At 43.9% G+C, this 21,446-nt stretch overlaps 1 protein-coding gene across 5 annotated transcripts in view; it reads right to left on the bottom strand.

The window, feature by feature from the left end:
• Positions 1–239: 239 nt before the first annotated feature.
• LOC122931886 (cGMP-dependent 3',5'-cyclic phosphodiesterase-like) overlaps positions 240–21,446 on the bottom strand; it is a 310,101-nt gene continuing 288,894 nt past the window's right edge. For all 5 annotated transcript variants that reach the window (XM_044285943.1, XM_044285946.1, XM_044285942.1 and 2 more), the window contains 16 exons: positions 20,655–20,718; positions 18,791–18,869; positions 18,390–18,567; positions 18,196–18,308; positions 18,034–18,111; positions 14,908–15,030; positions 13,746–13,816; positions 13,426–13,548; positions 10,381–10,468; positions 10,228–10,275; positions 9,873–9,947; positions 7,985–8,084; positions 3,341–3,453; positions 3,147–3,185; positions 1,976–2,082; positions 240–1,459 (listed from right to left, as the gene is read on the bottom strand). In XM_044285943.1, the coding sequence (XP_044141878.1) occupies positions 1,231–1,459; positions 1,976–2,082; positions 3,147–3,185; positions 3,341–3,453; positions 7,985–8,084; positions 9,873–9,947; positions 10,228–10,275; positions 10,381–10,468; positions 13,426–13,548; positions 13,746–13,816; positions 14,908–15,030; positions 18,034–18,111; positions 18,196–18,308; positions 18,390–18,567; positions 18,791–18,869; positions 20,655–20,718 (1,628 nt within the window). In that variant the 3' untranslated portion in view covers positions 240–1,230. The remainder of the gene's footprint in view (positions 1,460–1,975; positions 2,083–3,146; positions 3,186–3,340; positions 3,454–7,984; positions 8,085–9,872; positions 9,948–10,227; positions 10,276–10,380; positions 10,469–13,425; positions 13,549–13,745; positions 13,817–14,907; positions 15,031–18,033; positions 18,112–18,195; positions 18,309–18,389; positions 18,568–18,790; positions 18,870–20,654; positions 20,719–21,446) is intronic.

Here is a 21,446-nt window from a genome sequence, read left to right as displayed (position 1 = left end):
AGCTGTGTATCTAATCCTATCCTGTGTGATACTGTCTGCTGAGCTGTGTATCTAATCCTATCCTGTGTGATACTGTCTGCTGAGCCGTGTATCTAATCCTATCCTGTGTGATACTGTCTGCTGAGCTGTGTATCTAATCCTATCCTGTGTGATACTGTCTGCTGAGCTGTGTATCTAATCCTATCCTGTGTGATACTGTCTGCTGAGCTGTGTATCTAATCCTATCCTGTGTGATACAGTCTGCTGAGCTGTGTATCTAATCCTATCATGTGTGATACTGTCTGCTGAGCTGTGTATCTAAGCCCATCATGTGTGATACTGCCTGCTGAGCCGTGTATCTAATCCTATCCTGTGTGATACTGTATTTTGAGCTTGAGTATCATTGCTCCCCACCCATGCTGCTGACAGGCCCCCTGACTACAGACCCCCCACAAGTTACTCATCTGCAGCAGATGGGCGGTTGTCACTGTGGCCAGCATTTTAAAGGAACACTTCTTGCTTTATACTGATCTAGAATTACATCAAGTCTTGTACTCCAATCTCATCCAGAGCTGCAGCGATAACTGAACAGCTCCATTATATTTTACATCCAGAGCTGAAATCATAATTCATCATGAATTGTCAGGCTGTAAGACCTTGGATCTCATCTCTAATCGCTGCTGGTTCAGTGTCTCCACACCACATGCCCTGCTGCACTGCCTTGCAGGAGATGTAGTGTCTAGCCCTGGTGCTGCGCAGTAATCTGACCTACACAGTCCTGATGAATCCCAAGTGGTACCTAGGAGAATAGTAAATGCAGCTTTGGATGTGTGCGGAGACTTGACAAAATTCGAATTAGGAAGAAGATCAGTAACGCAAAATATTTACAAAGTTACTCAACGCGATATGTGGATGAGATCAGCGGCGCGGCGCTCCATTTCACACGCCAGCAGCAGTGGGACCCCGAATAACTAAATCTCTTATTCGTTTGCAGAAAATTATCTAAAGCTTGGGGAATGTTCCACCTCTGTAGGTTTTGTGCGCACGACTTTGAGGCGGGATTCGCAGGGTGGATCATTCCGCGTGGCCCTGGCTTTGGCGAGCAGGGACGGCTCCACAGCGCCATCTGGTGTAACTTACTTTGCACTGCACACTGACGGCAAAACAACCTGGAGAATTTGTGCACAATCGATGGGCCTCACACTGGAGATATAGATATATGTATATATAGGGGGTCTGTGCCGTGTGTGGTCACTCTGCCGATCCGTTCACTCCCTTCGTGTCCAGGCTACCATTGAGTTTATTATAGTCCTCGTCCATACTATCATGAATGTCATATTCTTCATCCAGGAAATCCAGCGAGTTGTTGCTGGGCAGACCCCGGATGGTGAATTTGTGGGACACCCGATTCCACTTCACTCGGTTAGAAGCCACAATCTCGTAGAGCTCGGCGGAGCGGGGGAACAGGTCCTTCATCAGCCTAGACACAGAGCACAGCAGAAAAATGTGTATATAAATACCTCGTACACTCCACAAGCTGCAGCGACTGCTCTTACATGCTGGGAGTTGTAGTTTCACAATGGAGACCACTTCAGAAGGATCGATCCCAAATTACATCATCAATATATCTATTACTCCAGTCACTGCCAAAGCTGCATTCACAAGGCTTTGTCTGCATCACACTGCTGTACAGCTCCTGGTGTAAGCGCTTTATTTCATGCACACAGCACAGCAGCGTGTGACCCACATACAGCCATCAGGGGGCAGCAGTGAGATCCTAAATTAGGCAATCTGAGAGCTAACAGGAAAAAAGCTGAATTCTGACTGCAGCTCTGGATGTGACCAGAGTTTATGGCATAATATATGGGGGTTAATATTTAACTTATCAGTTCCCCTTAAATTTCACACACCATGGAAACAATTCATGAATGACAGAAGGAAGCGGTCAGAAAAAGTGTCCACTGAGCTGATGATGTCATCATGACGTCACACTCACTTGTAGATGGGCATGGCAATGTGCTCCATGAAGCTGATCTGCAGTTCAGGGATGTACGCCTTTTCACGGTCCATCATCTCGCTCGGCCGGTTCCCCATGGCTTTCTCCTGCAGACAAGGAGCAGTAAGAGTGTAAACATAAACCAGTCAGAGCTGGAGGTAGTGTCTGTCCATACATTGGGTGGAGGTAGAGTCTGTCCATACATTGGGTGGAGGTAGTGTCTGTCCATACATTGGATGGAGGTAGAGTCTGTCCATACATTGGGTGGAGAAAGTGTCTGTCCATACATTGGGTGGAGACAGTGTTTGTCCATACATTGGGTGGAGGTAGTGTCTGTCCATACATTGGGTGGAGACAGTGTCTGTCCATACATTGGGAGGATGTAGTGTCTGTCTATACATTGGGTGGAGACAGTGTCTGTCCATACATTGGGTGGAGGTAGTGTCTGTCCATACATTGGGTGAAGGTAGTGTCTGTCCATACATTGGGTGGAGGTAGAGTCTGTCCATACATTGGGTGGAGGTAGTGTCTGTCCATACATTGGGTGGAGGTAGTGTCTGTCCATACATTGGGTGGAGGTAGAGTCTGTCCATACATTGGGTGAAGGTAGAGTCTGTCCATACATTGGGTGGAGGTAGTGTCTGTCCATACATTGGGTGGAGGTAGTGTCTGTCCATACATTGGGTGGAGGTAGTGTCTGTCCATACATTGGGTGGAGGTAGAGTCTGTCCATACATTGGGTGGAGGTAGTGTCTGTCCATACATTGGGTGGAGGTAGTGTCTGTCCATACATAGGGTGGAGGTAGTGTCTGTCCATACATTGGGTGGAGGTAGTGTCTGTCCATACATTGGGTGGAGGTAGTGTCGGTCCATACATTGGGTGGAGGTAGAGTCTGTCCATACATTGGGTGGAGATAGTGTCAGTCCATACATTAGGAGGAGATAGAGTCTGTCCATACATTAGGTGGAGGTAGAGTCTGTCCATACATTGGGTGGAGATAGTTACTGTCCATACATTGGGTGGAGATGGTGTTTGTCCATATATTGGGTGGAGAAGTGTTCCTTCAGATGTTGGGTGGAGTGGGTATGTGCATACACTGTATCAGGCGGAGGTCATGTATGTGTCATGTGTGCCCTAACATCTCACGGGTGGAGTCCCCCTATCACATACCAGGTCTCCCTGAGAGAAGAATTCTTTGTAGATCAGCTCCTGAAATGACAGATAATGAGAATTCAACATTCATTTTCTTGTAGACACAAAGCTCCTGACCGGCAGCACAGAGTATTTCAGGAGCGGATATGGTAGTTATTATATGATACAATGGAGACATAAGTGGCATCTCTTCCTGTATTGGGAGGACTCACCGCAATCTTTCTGGTGGTCGTCCAGCCTTTGGTTTGATCTGAGAGGTCACACGAGGTCATGAGAAGGCAGATCAGGAGGTTGTGGTGGTGTTTGTTTTTGGGATCATAACCATCTGCAATACAAGAAGATACCAATCAATGTGGATGATGTGGGGCGCAGACATGGGGTCCCTCGTCCAGCTGAGGGCCACAGTGCATCTTCCCTCTAAGTGTCACCGGGAACAGCCGTGTCCTCTAGAAGGTCATCTCTGGATCCCGGATGCCTCTGGTTCCATCTGTAATAGAACCCTCACCCAGGTCCCACATGTCCTAGACTTTTACTTGACGCTGCTCTGTCATATATTTGTCACTAAATTCAGTCACTTTCCACTGAAGAAAATCTCCAGTCACCACCTCGACCACAGCACTGACTGCCATATCAGTAATCCAGCCCGGATCATTTCTCACCCTGAACCAAGTGTACGGGTGTATGAGGAGCTGGGAGAATAGCCGAAAGAGAGACCGACCACAAGCCCCCCCCCCCCATAAGAAAGATTATCCCAAATAACTACATCCCACCCAACAATCCACACACACGAGTTATACACAAAGTAAGTCACTGTGTACATACATTACTTATCCTGTACTGATCCTGAGTCACATCCTGTATTATACTCCAGAGCTGCACTCACTATTCTGCTGGTGCAGTCACTGTGTACATACATTACTTATCCTGTACTGATCCTGAGTTACATCCTGTATTATACTCCAGAGCTGCACTCACTATTCTGCTGGTGCAGTCACTGTGTACATACATTACTTATCCTGTACTGATCCTGAGTCACATCCTGTATTATACTCCAGAGCTGCACTCACTATTCTGCTGCTGCAGTCACTGTGTACATACATTACTTATCCTGTACTGGTCCTGAGTTACATCCTGTATTATACTCCAGAGCTGCACTCACTATTCTGCTGCTGCAGTCACTGTGTACATACATTACTTATCCTGTACTGATCCTGAGTCACATCCTTTATTATACTACAGAGCTGCACTCACTATTCTGCTGGTGCAGTCACTGTGTACATACATTACTTATCCTGTACTGATCCTGAGTTACATCCTGTATTATACTCCAGAGCTGCACTCACAATTCTGCTGGTGCAGTCACTGTGTACATACATTACTTATCCTGTACTGATCCTGAGTTACATCCTGTATTATACCCCAGAGCTGCACTCACTATTCTGCTGGTGCAGTCACTGTGTACATACATTACTTATCCTGTACTGATCCTGAGTTACATCCTGTATTATACTCCAGAGCTGCACTCACTATTCTGCTGGTGCAGTCATTGTGCACATACATTACTTATCCTGTACTGATCCTGAGTTACATCCTGTATTATACTCCAGAGCTGCACTCACTATTCTGCTGCTGCAGTCACTGTGTACATACATTACTTATCCTGTACTGGTCCTGAGTTACATCCTGTATTATACTCCAGAGCTGCACCCACTATTCTGCTGGTGCAGTCACTATGTACATACATTACTTATCCTGTACTGATCCTGAGTTACATCCTGTATTATACTCCAGAGCTGCACTCACTATTCTGCTGGTGCAGTCACTGTGTACATACATTACTTATCCTGTACTGATCCTGAGTTACATCCTGTATTATACTCCAGAGCTGCACTCACTATTCTGCTGGTGCAGTCACTGTGTACATACATTACTTATCCTGTACTGATCCTGAGTCACATCCTTTATTATACTCCAGAGCTGCACTCACTACTCTGCTGGTGCAGTCATTGTGTACATACATTACTTATCCTGTACTGATCCTGAGTTACATCCTGTATTATACTCCAGAGCTGCACTCACTATTCTGCTGGTGCAGTCACTGCGTACATACATTACTTATCCTTTACTGATCCTGAGTTACATCCTGTATTATACTCCAGAGCTGCACTCACTATTCTGCTGGTGCAGTCACTGTGTACATACATTACATTACTTATCCTGTACTGATCCTGAGTTACATCCTGTATTATACTCCAGAGCTGCACTCACTATTCTGCTGGTGCAGTCACTGTGTACATACATTACTTATCCTGTAATGATCCTGAGTTACATCCTGTATTATGCTCCAGAGCTGCACTCACTATTCTGCTGGTGCAGTCACTGTGTACATACATTACTTATCCTGTACTGATCCTGAGTTACATCCTGTATTATACTCCAGAGCTGCACTCACTATTCTGCTGGTGCAGTCACTGTGTACATACATTACTTATCCTGTACTGATCCTGAGTCACATCCTTTATTATACTCCAGAGCTGCACTCACTATTCTGCTGGTGCAGTCACTGTGTACATACATTACATTACTTATCCTGTACTGATCCTGAGTTACATCCTGTATTATACTCCAGAGCTGCACTCACTATTCTGCTGGTGCAGTCACTGTGTACATACATTACTTATCCTGTACTGATCCTGCGTTACATCCTGTATTATACTCCAGAGCTGCACTCACTATACTGCTGGTGCAGTCACTGTGTACATACATTACATTACTTATCCTGTACTGATCCTGAGTTACATCCTGTATTATACTCCAGAGCTGCACTCACTATTCTGCTGGTGCAGTCACTGTGTACATACATTACTTATCCTGTACTGATCCTGCGTTACATCCTGTATTATACTCCAGAGCTGCACTCACTATACTGCTGGTGCAGTCACTGTGTACATACATTACATTACTTATCCTGTACTGATCCTGCGTTACATCCTGTATTATACTCCAGAGCTGCACTCACTATACTGCTGGTGCAGTCACTGTGCACATACATTACATTACTTATCCTGTACTGATCCTGAGTTACATCCTGTATTATACTCCAGAGCTGCACTCACTATTCTGCTGGTGCAGTCACTGTGTACATACATTACTTATCCTGTACTGATCCTGAGTTACATCCTGTATTATACTCCAGAGCTGCACTCACTATTCTGCTGGTGCAGTCACTGTGTACATACATTACTTATCCTGCACTGATCCTGAGTTAGATCCTGTATTATACTCCAGAGCTGCACTCACTATTCTGCTGGTGGAGTCACTGTGTACATACATTACTTATCCTGCACTGATCCTGAGTTAGATCCTGTATTATTCTCCAGAGCTGCACTCACCGTGGTGATCACACATTTATTTACAGTTCTAATTGTGACCACTAGAGGGAGATATGTGATATCTAATAGCATAATCCTGTTACATTGTATCATGTGCGGCTTCATGAAGAGAACAGATATAATGAATCATAACGATGACACAGGGGTCGGAGCAGACGTCTCTCTGTATCCTCTCCTGCATAACTGAAACCGGACGGATCCGTTTTTCAGCCTCTATCTGCATTCCATCATAGAATTGCGTTATGGTCCGTGGTAACAGAATCCGTAACACAATTCACCCTTTACCAGTAAACGGAGCGTGAACGAATTTCATGAGTGGAAAGTCACTCATCTCTAATAATAACATTAGAATGTGAGCTCCCAGGGATACGGATGACGCCAGTAATACATTGTGTGCCTGACTGGGAAGTTTGATTGTCAGCTCCTGGGACAGAGGTGAGGAGCGATGCATTGTGGGTGAGGTGAAGAGATAGGATTGAGAGTTGCAGGGAACAGGCATTGTTATTAGTGTTGAGCGCGAATATTCGAATTGCGAATTTTTTTCTCGAATATCGCAATTTCGAGATTTCGCGAATATTTAGAATATCGTTCTATATATTCGCGAATTTTTTTTTTTATTACTATATTTTTTTCTTTCCCACTTCCCTAAAGTTGTTCTTACCTGTCCTTTGGATTCCTGGCTGCTCCAGTCAGTGCCCGTTTTCAACTTACTGCTATATTCCATATTAGCTAAATTACAATCTAATCTATATGTGTATTTTACGAAATTTCACAAATTGCGATGCGAGTAATATAACACGAAATAATCGCATGAAGATTTCAACTTAGCACTGCTATATTCCATATTCTAGCCTAGTGTGGAATATAGCAGTGCTAAGTTGAAATCTTCATGCGATTATTTCGTATTATATTACTCGCATCGCAATTTCGGCTTTTGAAAATGTTCTTAATATTGCTCTAACTTCGTCTCTTAGAATATTACGAATATTCTAAAAGACGAAGTTAGAGCAATCACGAAATTTCGTAAAATACACATATTAGCCTAGCCATAGTCAATTAGCATAGGAATGTTGCCTTATACTATCAAGATAAATAATCGCAATACGCGAAAAAAAATTTCGGATATTATTCGCGATAATTGAAATAATTACGAATATTCGATTTCGACGAATATAACACGAATATTCATTAGAATATTCGCGAAATATCGCGAAATCGAATATGGCACCTCCCGCTCATCACTAATTGTTATACAGCAGTACAACGGGTGTACTGCGCAGCGGGATATGTGGGTGCCATATGGTAAACCCCCTGCGCTCACTCCCTCTAGTGGACAGGAAGAGCAGCGACACCTCACTCCTGTTTTCTGGGATTTACTGATGTGGTGGATTTTCTTCTTTACTATGTGTATAATCTTTGGGGAAGGTGCAGTCAGCTGACGGCACAGCAGGGGGCGCTCCTCACCATTCGCCATTTTCTGAAGCTCTTTGAAGATACGAAGGTGATGCGCCAAATCTGTGGCCAAGATAATGTCTCGCATGAGATCCAGCATCCTCTGATAATCCTGCAGGAAGAGACACAAGTGACATCACTGCTTACATTATGTGACAGAAGTGACATTAGCCCTTACATTATATCATAAAAGTGACATCACCGCTTACATTATGTGACAGAAGTGACATCACCGCTTACATTATGTGACAGAAGTGACATCACCGCTTACATTATATCATAAAAGCGACATCACCGCTTACATTATGTGACAGAAGTGACATCACCGCTTACATTGTATCATAGAAGTGACATCACCGCTTATATTATGTGACAAAAGTGACATCACCGCTTATATTATGTGACAGAAGTGACATCACCGCTTATATTATATCAGAGAAGTGACATCACCGCTTAAATGATGTGACAGAAGTGACATCACCGCTTACATTATGTGACAGAAGTGACATTACCGCTTACATTATGTGACAGAAGTGACATCACCGCTTATATTATAACGTAGAAGTGACATCACCGCTTACATTATAACGTAGAAGTGACATCACCGCTTACATTATGTGACAGAAGTGACATCACCGCTTATATTATATCAGAGAAGTGACGTCACCGCTTACATTATGTGACAGAAGTGACATTACCGCTTACATTATAACGTAGAAGTGACATCACCGCTTACATTATAACGTAGAAGTGACATCACCGCTTACATTATATCAGAGAAGTGACATCACCGCTTACATTATGTGACAGAGGTGACATCACCGCTTACATTATAACGTAGAAGTGACATCACCGCTTACATTATATCAGAGAAGTGACATCACCGCTTACATTATATCAGAGAAGTGACATCACCGCTTATATTATATCAGAGAAGTGACATCACCGCTTAAATGATGTGACAGAAGTGACATCACTGCTTAAATGATGTGACAGAAGTGACATCACTGCTTACATTATATCAGAGACGTGACATCACCGCTTACATTATATCGTGGAAGGGACATCACCGCTTACAATATGTGACAGAAGTGACATCACCGCTTACATTATGTGACAGAAGTGACATCACTACTTACATTATATCAGAGACGTGACATCACCGCTTACATTATGTGACAGAAGTGACATCACCGCTTACATTATGTGACAGAAGTGACATCACCGCTTACATTATATCGTGGAAGGGACATCACCGCTTACAATATGTGACAGAAGTGACATCACCGCTTACATTATGTGACAGAAGTGACATCACCGCTTACATTATGTGACAGAAGTGACATCACCGCTTACATTATATCGTGGAAGTGACATCACCGCTTACATTATGTGACAGAAGTGACATCACCGCTTACATTATATCAGAGACGTGACATCACCGCTTACATTATATCAGAGAAGTGACATCACCGCTTACATTATGTGACAGAAGTGACATCACCGCTTACATTATATCGTGGAAGTGACATCACCGCTTACATTATATCGTGGAAGGGACATCACCGCTTACAATATGTGACAGAAGTGACATCACCGCTTACATTATGTTACAGAAGTGACATCACCGCTTACATTATATTGTACAAGTGACATCACCGCTTACATTATGTGACAGAAGTGACATCACCCGTTACATTATGTGACAGAAGTGACATCACCGCTTACATTATGTGACAGAAGTGACATCACCGCTTACATTATATTGTACAAGTGACATCACCGCTTACATTATGTGACAGAAGTGACATCACCGCTTACATTATGTGACAGAAGTGACAGCTATGATGCTAGTGACCCCTCCACTAATAACCCCCCCCCGCTGTCTATTTGTACTCACCCTCCGTGAAAACTGTTCGCATATGTTACACCCTTGTGAGTTGAGGATGGCAATGGCCTGAGCAAAGTGATGTCTCTGCCGGGAAGAAGACAAATTCCTCATTACAGTTTATATCATGTCTGAAGTCACACCCAGAGCTGCATTCTTAATTCTGCTGGTTTTCTGTTAAGATTTCCCATCTTGCTGCTGCCCCCTGGTGGATCAGTTTCTGTACAGCAATGAATCAAACATCACAGGATTTCAGTGGATTACAGCAGAATGCAGCTTTGGATGTGACTGGAGTACAGAACATGAGGTATTTTAGTGGCGCCTATAAGACCCATGGGGTGGATGTGGGGGCGCAGTGTCTACTCACCTCCATCACAGAGCCCTCGGAGCTGTACAGACCGGCCAGAACAGATTTCTACATGAAAAGGAAAAGAACGATGCTGAAATCAGCCAGAGGCCAGAATAACAGAGAGGACTGACAGGAGGGCGAGGTATGAGGCACAAGCGCCTCGAAACCTACCGAGTTCACCTGGAAGGAATTGTTCGTCCCCCTGTGATCCAGATCATGGCACAAACACGACACAAACAAGGCAAAAATTTCAAAGTCCCTGAAAAAGAAAAAGAAAAACGGACACAGAATGCCGCAGTCTAGCGAATCATGAACTGTAACAGTGTCACCAAATCCCATATAAATGACAATAAAATCAACAAAAATATATCATATGCCACAGCGCCTTCAGGTGGTAGAATCTGGATGTGCACCTCTATTATATTATTGCAGTGTGTGCTATAGCTCCACCTAGTGGTAGCACCCAGGATGTGTGTCTCCTTGTATAATGCTGTACTATGGCTCCATCTAGTGGTAAGACCTAAGAAGTGTGACTTCTAGTATAATAGTGTAATATGCACTATAGCGCCATCTAGTGGCAGCACCCTGGATGTGCGACTTCTAATATAATGCTGTTCTATGTTTCCATCTAGTGGTAACATCCAGGAAGTATGACTTCTAAATTAAAAGTGCACAACTGTTTGAACAATGACTCCATCTAGTAGTGAGACACAGGGTGTGTGACTTCTAGTATAATGCTGTACTATGGCTCCATCTAGTGGTGAGACACAGGGTGTGTGACTTCTAGTATAATGCTGTACTATGGCTCCATCTAGTGGTGAGACACAGGGTGTGTGACTTCTAGTATAATGCTGTACTATGGCTCCATCTAGTGGTAACATTCAGATGTGTGACTTCTAGTATAATGCTGTACTATGGCTCCATCTAGTGGTAACATCCAGATGTGTGACTTCTAGTATAATGCTGTAATATGGCTCCATCTAGTGGTGAGACACAGGGTGTGTGACTTCTAGTATAATGCTGTACTATGGCTCCATCTAGTGGTAACATCCAGATGTGTGACTTCTAGTATAATGCTGTACTATGGCTCCATCTAGTGGTAACATCCAGATGTGTGACTTCTAGTATAATGCTGTACTATGGCTCCATCTAGTGGTAACATCCAGATGTGTGACTTCTAGTATCATGCTGTACTATGGCTACATCTAGTGGTAACATCCAGATGTGTGACTTCTAGTATAATGCTGTACTATGGCTCCATCTAGTGGTAACATCCAGATGTGTGACTTCTAGTATAATGCTGTACTATGGCTCCATCTAGTGGTAACATCCAGATGTGTGACTTCTAGTATAATGCTGTACTATGTCTCCATCTAGTGGTAACATCCAGATGTGTGACTTCTAGTATAATGCTGTACTATGGCTCCATCTAGTGGTAACATCCAGATGTGTGACTTCTAATATAATGCTGTACTATGGCTCCATCTAGTGGTAACATCCAGATATGTGACTACTAGTATAATGCTGTACTATGGCTCCATCTAGTGGTAACCTCCAGATATGTGACTTCTAGTATAATGCTGTACTATGGCTCCATCTAGTGGTAACATCCAGATGTGTGACTTTTGGTATAATGCTGTACTATGGCTCCATCTAGTGGTAACATCCAGATGTGTGACTTCTAGTATAATGCTGTACTATGGCTCCATCTAGTGGTAACATCCAGATGTGTGACTTTTGGTATAATGCTGTACTATGGCTCCATCTAGTGGTAACATCCAGATGTGTGACTTCTAGTATAATGCTGTACTATGGCTCCATCTAGTGGTAACATCCAGATGTATGACTTCTAGTATCATGCTGTACTATGGCTCCATCTAGTGCAGACATGTCCAAACTGCGGCCCTCCAGCTGTTGCAAAACTACAATTCCTAGCATGCCCCAATAGCTGTAATCTATCCAGGCATGCTGGGAGTTGTAGTTTTGCAACAGCTGGAGGGCCGCAGTTTGGACATGCCAGATCTAGTGGTAACATCCAGATGTGTGACTTCTAGTATAATGCTGTACTATGGCTCCATCTAGTGGTAACATCCAGATGTGTGACTTCTAGTATAATGCTGTAAAATGGCTCCATCTAGTGGTAACATCCAGATGTGTGACTTCTAGTATAATGCTGTTCTATGGCTCCATCTAGTGGTAACATCCAGATGTGTGACTTCTAGTATAATACTGTACTATGGCTCCATCTAGTGGTAACATCCAGATGTGTGACTTCTAGTATAATGCTGTACTATGGCTCCATCTAGTGGTAACATTCAGATGTGTGACTTCTAGTATAATGCTGTACTATGGCTCCATCTAGTGGTAACATCCAGATATGTGACTTCTAGTATAATGCTGTACTATGGCTCCATCTAGTGGTAACATCCAGATGTGTGACTTCTAGTATAATACTGTACTATGGCTCCATCTAGTGGTAACATCCAGATGTGTGACTTCTAATATAATGCCGTACTATGGCTCCATCTAGTGGTAACATCCAGATATGTGACTTCTAATATAATGCTGTACTATGGCTCCATCTAGTGGTAACATCCAGATATGTGACTTCTAGTATAATGCTGTACTATGGCTCCATCTAGTGGTAACATCCAGGTGTGTGACTTCTAGTATAATGCTGTACTATGGCTCCATCTAGTGGTAACATCCAGATATGTGACTTCTAGTATAATGTTGTACTATGGCTCCATCTAGTGGTAACATCCAGCTGTGTGACTTCTAGTATAATGCTGTACTATTGCTCCATCTAGTGGTAACATCCAGATATGTGACTTCTAGTATAATGCTGTACTATGGCTCCATCTAGTGGTAACATCCAGCTGTGTGACTTCTAGTATAATGCTGTACTATTGCTCCATCTAGTGGTAATATCCAGATATGTGACTTCTAGTATAATGCTGTACTATGGCTCCATCTAGTGGTAACATCCAGATGTGTGACTTCTAATATAATGCCGTACTATGGCTCCATTTAGTGGTAACATCCAGATGTGTGACTTCTAATATAATGCCGTACTATGGCTCCATCTAGTGGTAACATCCAGATGTGTGACTTCTAGTATAATGCTGTACTATGGCTCCATCTAGTGGTAACATCCAGACTTCTGGTAAAATGCTGCATTATAGCGCCATCTGGTGCACAGGAAATGTTACTCACTCTAAGTAATTGAGGAGATCCAGGTTCTTGTAGAGCAGGTAGCAGAAGTGCGTCACAGAGAAGGCGTGCATCCAATTGTGATATGGAGGGTCTCTGTACCCCTTCTTCACCATAAGGCAAAATCTAAAAAGTCAAACGAGTCACTGTGAAAAATCAAAAGTTCTTTCTTTTTCTTCTGTGCCAGTGTCAGTGTTCACTGTATTTCTTGCATTCTATTCATGGCACTGGGAGCTCCGGATGTAGGTTCCTCCCAGATTGGGGAGCGCTTTATAGGGGGGTCCCTGAGGGAGGGTGCTGATGGTAACATGTCATGTACTTACCTGATGAGTGTCATCCGATCAATCTTGTAGTTGGTGATAAAGCCCATGTCTTCAAACATACTGAGCGTGGCCTGCAAGGAGCGGACGTGGACACGGGTCACATCATTACACAGAAGACACACGTGTGTCACACATGAGACATGCAGCAATGGTTCATTGGGGATGGTCTCGGATTCTCATTCAGTTATGACAGTGCTCCGTCGCCATCTGCTGGCAGAGTGTGGGACGACACGTGTCAGGCTTTATCCTCCTTGGGGGCCGCACATTGTGATTCCCGAGCCGACGGCAGCTGCGCGATGAAACCGGTTCTGAAGGGGTTAAACTAATGCTACAAATACAGGCACGGGAGGGGGACGGTGCCACAACCCTCCGAAATACTACCGCTCGACTGGAGCGTGAACGGAGTGCAGCGCGGTATTATAAGTGTTCTGTGTGCATGGTATGGCGCGGATATTTGGACACTTTATGGCGGTATTATTTATGTACTTTATTGCACTTTTATGTGTACACTATGTGGCACTGATTTTTCCCACATTTTCCTGGGGTCCTGTGATTTCCTGCCGGGGGACCTCTTTTCCATACATACAGTACGGGGCAGTGCAGCTTTCCCTATGTCACCCCCTCCCACGTGGCTGATCCGCTGTCTCACATGACCACATGATCCCCCCACCCTGTATGACCACATGCTCCTTCATACCTAGTAATGTATGTGGCCCTTAAAGGGGGTCCCCTCACCAGGGTGGTCTTGTGTATGGAGATTTGGTCTAATAACATTAAACTGGACGGTTCCTTATGTGAATAAACACCAAACTGTTACATGGGGGTGTACTGGTTATATGGAGGTATACTGGTTATAGAGAGTTTTACTGGTTATAGAGAGGTGTACTGGTTATAGAGAGGTGTACTGGTTATAGAGAGTTTTACTGGTTATATAGAGGTGTACTGGTTATAGAGAGGTGTACTGGTTATAGAGAGGTGTACTGGTTATAGAGAGGTGTACTGGTTACATGTGGATGTACTGCTGACATGTATGAGTATTGGTTATATGGAGTCATACTGGTTGCATGGGGGTGTACTGGTGATATGGAGTTATACTGGTTATATGGGGATTCACTGGTCACATGAGAAGATCACAGGTTGGTTACTGTCTCCCGTGACTCACCATAGTGGTATCATCCTCAGGGAGAGATCGGGGGGTGTAGCTGAAATTGGCAAAATTTGGATCAATTTTATAAACTAGTGGAATTCCGTTACTTTCCAGTTTCTTGGTTTCTTCTTCGCAAACCTGGAACAGATAACAACGTGCAGATTATTACGTGATCAGAACATCTCCCCAGGGATCCACAGAAGAAGCCCAGACCTGTGACTACCAACATTCCCAGTCCAGAATATGCCCTGTGACATCACTACAAGCAGATGGGACACCAGTGACATCACTACTGCCATGTAACACCAGTGACATCACTACTGCCACGTAACACCAGTGACATCACTACTGCCACGTAACACCAGTGACATCACTACTGCCACGTAACACCAGTGACATCACTACTGCCAAGTAACACCAGTGACATCACTACTGCCACGGAACACCAGTGACATCACTACTGCCACGGAACACCAGTGACATCACTACTGCCACGGAACACCAGTGACATCACTACTGCCACGGAACACCAGTGACATCACTACTGCCACGGAACACCAGTGACATCACAACTGCCACGTAACACCAGTGACATCACTACTGCCAAGTAACACCAGTGACATCACTACTGCCACGTAACACCAGTGACATCACTACTGCCACGTAACACCAGTGACATCACTACTGCCACGTAACACCAGTGACATCACTACTGCCATGTAACACCAGTGACATCACTACTGCCACGTAACACCAGTGACATCACTACTGCCACGTAACACCAGTGACATCACTACTGCCACGTAACACCAGTGACATCACTACTGCCATGTAACACCAGTGACATCACTACTACCACGCAACACCAGTGACCAATAAATATACCACACAGTATAAGGTAAAACTTAATGTAATGTGGCATAACAACTGCCCGTCCACCCGATCACATTGTACCTATATAACTGGTATATCTGCTCCAAACCAAAACACTGCACCTACAAGAACCGGAGCCAAACAATGCCACAGCGTATCACATTATATGGAGGCAATTCCCAAATCACAAGCAACATTCAATTCACATACACAAAGAACGGTTCTTGCAGGTGAACTGCCATTCAATACCAGTGAAATCACATGTAACAGTGACATCACTACTGCCATGTGTGATGCCGATGACATCACTACTGACCAGATAAAACCTATACATTAAACTGCATTTTGTTTTGGAGGAACGAGACCCCCCCGGGCCCTGGAGTCAGAGGGGCCCAAGGACCTATCATCCACCTAGTAAGACACCAGTATAATAAAAGGCACATGGTAGTCTATGGGGGTCAGTCCCACATTCTGCAATGGAGACCAGGAGCTTCATGCTACATCTCTGGAGATGAGGGAGCTGAGCGATTGGACATGTGCTCTCCGCCGTCCGCTGCTCCGGAGCCTCAATCTGCAAAGTCTGCAATTTGCTTTCAGTGAATTGAAGTGGAAACGCTTTGCAGATTGATCCTCGCATTGTATCTCACTGGTCTCTGAGGTTCACGTCTAAAAACCTCATCCCAAAGAGAAGAGGAGAAAGAAAAAGATCCAAGAAAAAATGGGCAGATGCGGGAGCTGATGGAAGGAGGAGGTCATGTCAAGGGAAAAGGGATAGAAACAAGTAAAATGTTAAATCTTAGTTTTTATTATTTGATTTATTATTTATTATTTATTATTATATAAATATTATTTATTATTTATTATTAAAAAATTCTGTATTCATTTTTAGCAAAAAATAAAGCATAAAAAAAGTTTTCTTGTCAGTCAAAAATCCACATTTGTTATATGTCTGTCTTTAGAAAATAAACTAATAAAAATAATAAAACTATCCATGTTTTATCAGTGATTAAAAAAAAATAAAAAATATTTCAATTTTTTTTTATCTGTAAAAAAAAAATATATATATATATATATATATATATATTTTTTTTTTTTTATAGATTCAAAAATTTTCTATCATTAATAAAATAAACAGGAGAAGTCAGGCACCCTTAATACTTCCCTTTCTACACCGCTGTCAAAACCTCAGCTGGTTGTCAGTGAATGTGTGTGCTCTTGTTTCCATACACAACAAGCCCTGCTCTCAGCTGAGACGTGCATACAGTTGTATCAATTCTCTCTGCTACTTTGCTACAATGTATCCTCCTGCAGTCTTAGCTTACAGACAGGGGTGCACCTCCAATGAGGCCAGGTGAGGTGGCTGCCTCAGGCGGCGAGACCTAGTGACAAGCGGGGACGGCGGTAGGGCCAAGAGAAATGAGCGCTAGGTGCTAGATACAATTGTATCCACCTCTCTGCTGAGAGAAGGACACTATAGACAGGTTTACTGCCTCTGAATGTAACCAGGAATGTTCCAATTTACTGCCAGCAAGCAGAAATCTGGAAAAGGCAGTTTCAGGCTTTTTGGAGAGAAGACCTGGAGCAAAGGTGAATCTTCCCAGAAGTGTCTGGCTGCCCAAATGACTACGACTGCTCTCAGGAACGTCCTTCTGGAAGCCACAGAACATCCAGAAAGCTCCAGCCTCAGCTGTGGTCTCTCATGACTCCCATTTTTTAAACCTTGACTGAGGGTCATTGGATGTTCTTTTCGCAAGATCTGTGACTTCCTAAATGGGTTCTCTTTGAGGAGACCACTGCTATCCAAGAGGAATGTCAAAGGCCTGGATCACATCTGTAATAAATGCCTGGATGACCTCTGATACCTCTGGAATTACGTCCTGTGGACAGAGGGGTCAGAAGTGGACGTGCGTTATGGATTACTATTATGTTTAGTGTAAATCCAGTAGGACTATCCTACATCATGCATGGTGGTGGTGGAGGCATCCGAGTGTGCTGATCCAGAGACAAGCAGAGATGTCATTGAACTTTCAACCAGCAAGACAGTGGTCCGAAACACAAGACATAGGAGATACAACATGGAAGTTCTGGCTGAACCCAATGGAGATGTGACAAGACCTGAAATGCAAAGAAGGCGACACCTCCTAAAGGGGCATTTCCTTACACACCTGGGTGATACTGGCACTGGATAACATTGCCACTTACAGAGTGTTAATGGCACAGCGCCACCTAGTGGCTGCCACTGGTAGCTTGCCGTATATTGGGCCATACCTTCATGTGATACATCATCATCTCGTTGGCCAGGTGACTCCTGAACTGGGCTTCTCGCACCTGCTTATACAGCAGCGACTGGTGGAAAGAAATGGATAGATTAATATCCGCAAATCAATATAAAACATGGACCTTCCCCGCACACCAGAGATAAAATCTTACGTGAGCGATGCTGATCCCGCAATAAATGGAGAAGGCTGTAGCCAAATCTTCATCAAATTTGGTAAATCCAGGACCATTAATTTTGTTGACCAGCTCAGCCACACCGATGACCTCTGCGGGATGGAAGATTGATGATATTAGTGCATAACCTGACAGAGACCCCCCCATCCCCCACCGTGGTGTCACACACCCACCATTACTCTCATTTTTAATGGGGAAACACAGGATATTCCTTGTCCTAAATCCGGTGCTGTCGTCCACTCCACGGTAGAACAGCGGATGTGAATAAGCATCTTTGATATTCAGAATTTGGCCAGTGGTGGCTACATGCCCCGCGATGCCCTGATCTGCTGGGATCCTTATCTCGTAGCTCTGTCAGTAGAATGCATAAAGAAATACTCCCATCATTGTCCTCATTGCCTGAGGTTAACCATCATTGACATGCTATATCGAATTAAGAATCCTAATTTATAGTTTATGGAAATTGAGTGCAGTGCCCTCTGCTTGTCTATAGGCGGCGCTGTTCCAATCGATGACTTAGTTGGCACCTAAAATTCCACCACTAGGTGGACTATATTTATCCATCTGTACAAACCTCATCATCTACGACTCCTCCATCAAAGACTTTGGCGACAAGTTCGTGGCTGTGCCTCTCAAGTAGAAAAACAGAACATCTGCCAAAAAGAGAGGAGGAAGGAAATTCAAGGAGACAATCCCAAAGATGCTTCATCAATATTACAACCAAACTATAGGGGTGGGGGGATTTATAGGAAAAGGTCAACAGGAAATATCCTGGACAAGGTCTACTCTACCAGGGCAGATTCATCTTCTTTACAAGACCAAATCCAGGTCAAGATCTACAAGGTCCTGGACAAACTCAAATCCAGGTCAGGATGCATACAATCAGATACAAGGCCTATGAAAAGTAAAAATCTGAGACCAGATCCTGGACATGGTATATAAAAGAATAGATAACGGACAAGACCTACAAAGATCCTGGACAAGATCAGATCCTTGGTCGGGTCTATGAGAGCAGATCCTGGACATGGTCTATATAAGAATAGATAACGGACAAGACCTACAAAACCAGATCCAGAATGAAGTCTACAAAACCAGATGGCCCGGTCCATGAGACCAGATCCTACACAAGGTCAAGAAAAACAGATCCTGGGTGAGGTCTACAAGGGTTAGGGTTATCTCACCCTCAAACCTGAAGAAATATATAGGCACTGACGCATTATAACACCTGAAAGACCGATTCCTGGCACTAAACTGGTGGTACAGACAGCATAATCACAAGCAACGTCAATCTGGTATGTCCATTAATTATCCAGAATTATCTACAATGTGGGGGGGCATCTGATGGGGGCTGATTTGAGACTCATGTGAGCGTGATGGAGGTTGGGGGGGTAAATTGGTGGTGGGGGGCATCTGATGGGGGCTGATCTGAGACTGATGGAGGCTGGGGGGGTCTCATGTAAGCGTGATGGAGGCTGAGGGGTAAATTGGTGGCGGGGGGCATCTGATGGGGGCTGATCTGAGACTGATGGAGGATGGGGGGGTCTCATGTGAGCGTGATAAAGGCTGGGGGGGTCTAATTGGTGGCGGGGGGCATCTGATGGGGGCTGATCTGAGACTGATGGAGGCTGGGGGGGTCTCATGTGAGCGTGATGGAGGCTGGGGGGGTCTAATTGGTGGCGGGGGGCATCTGATGGGGGCTGATCTGAGACTGATGGAGGCTGGGGGGGTCTCATGTAAGCGTGATGGAGGCTGGGAGGGGGGCGTCTGCTGGGGGATCTGATGGGGACGATCTGAGGCTGGGGGGTCTAATTGGTGGTGGGGGCGTATGATGGGAGCTAATGTGAGGGTGATGGAGGTTGGGGGCTGGCTGATTGGCAGTGGGGGGCATCTGGTGGGGGCTGATCTGAGGCTGAGAAAGGGACAGAGGCAGGGAGAGTGGAGGCTGGGTGAACCCCTCCATGGACCCCTCTGGGATAATCTTGGCTGCCATTAATAGCAAATAATAAACTAAATATATAATATTCTCAATTTAAAAATGAGACTGCTATGTGTGTTCACAATGGCGCCTGCACTACATATAATACACAGTATATAGCGTGTATATAATATATATATATATAGTGCAGGCGCCATTTTGTGCTGGAAGAATACAGCGCTCAGGATTTTTTTTAATTGAACCACAATTTCTTAACTTAAGTCAATGATATGTTTGACTAAATAGAGCAGCCAAATTAAATTGAGAATTATATATATTTAGTTCTTTATTCGGCATTGACTTGAGAATTTTGTGTGTCTGCGACCGATGTCACAAATATATAAATGGCCCTCGGCAGGAAAAAGGTCCCCCCCCCCCACCCTGTCGTAGAGGTAATGAATGGTTGGACGGAGATGAGCAGACCGCAGGCTTACAGAACGACCATGGCTGGCACCATACATACATTTCTGCGTTGCTGAGATTTCGAGCTTCCGTTATAATTTCCTGAAGCAGAACCGATACGTCATCTGGGAAAAAACAAAAACATCTGTGACGTAATTGACTCCACTGACGGACACTGCGTCGTCTGGCAGCAAATAACCGACACAGGACGATGAGGAGTTTGTCTGCAGCTTATAATGGCGCCCTTTACAGTAATGCGGTAAATCTGCTGGGCTATGAGGTCACGCTAAGCCTTATCCAGGACCCAGACTACTTTTGAGAACACAAAAACTTGCAAACCTTTAAATAGTTCTAGCGTAAAAACTTTTTTAATGCCATGTTTCTGGCCCATGGAGGTTGATGGATTCCTCCTATAGTGTAATGATAAACACATTGTGCCCAAAAGAAAGCAAAAAAGAAAAAGAAACAATTTGCACATTTTAGGAGCAGATTTTAGGAACAAAATGTTGAAAAATACACAAAAAAGTTACATAGAAAAAAACATTAACCCTATGCTGAGCTGTAGAGCCAACCCCACAACACATACCGACCCTAAAACGATTATGATTCATGTCACTTATGTCACCTCCTAATCAATTACAAAATAAAAAATAACAAATTGAATTTTCAGAAAAAAAAAGTAGTTATACAGACGTGGACAAAATTGTTGGTACCCTTTGGTCAATGAAAGAAAAAGTCACAATGGTCACAGAAATAACTTTAATCTGACAAAAGTAATAATAAATTAAAATTCTATAAATGTTAACCAATGAAAGTCAGACATTGTTTTTCAACCATGCTTCAACAGAATTAT

This window comes from Bufo gargarizans, chromosome 3, assembly GCF_014858855.1.
Source record: "Bufo gargarizans isolate SCDJY-AF-19 chromosome 3, ASM1485885v1, whole genome shotgun sequence".
NCBI lineage: Eukaryota > Metazoa > Chordata > Amphibia > Anura > Bufonidae > Bufo > Bufo gargarizans.
This window is presented reverse-complemented; position numbering and strand designations above follow the sequence as displayed.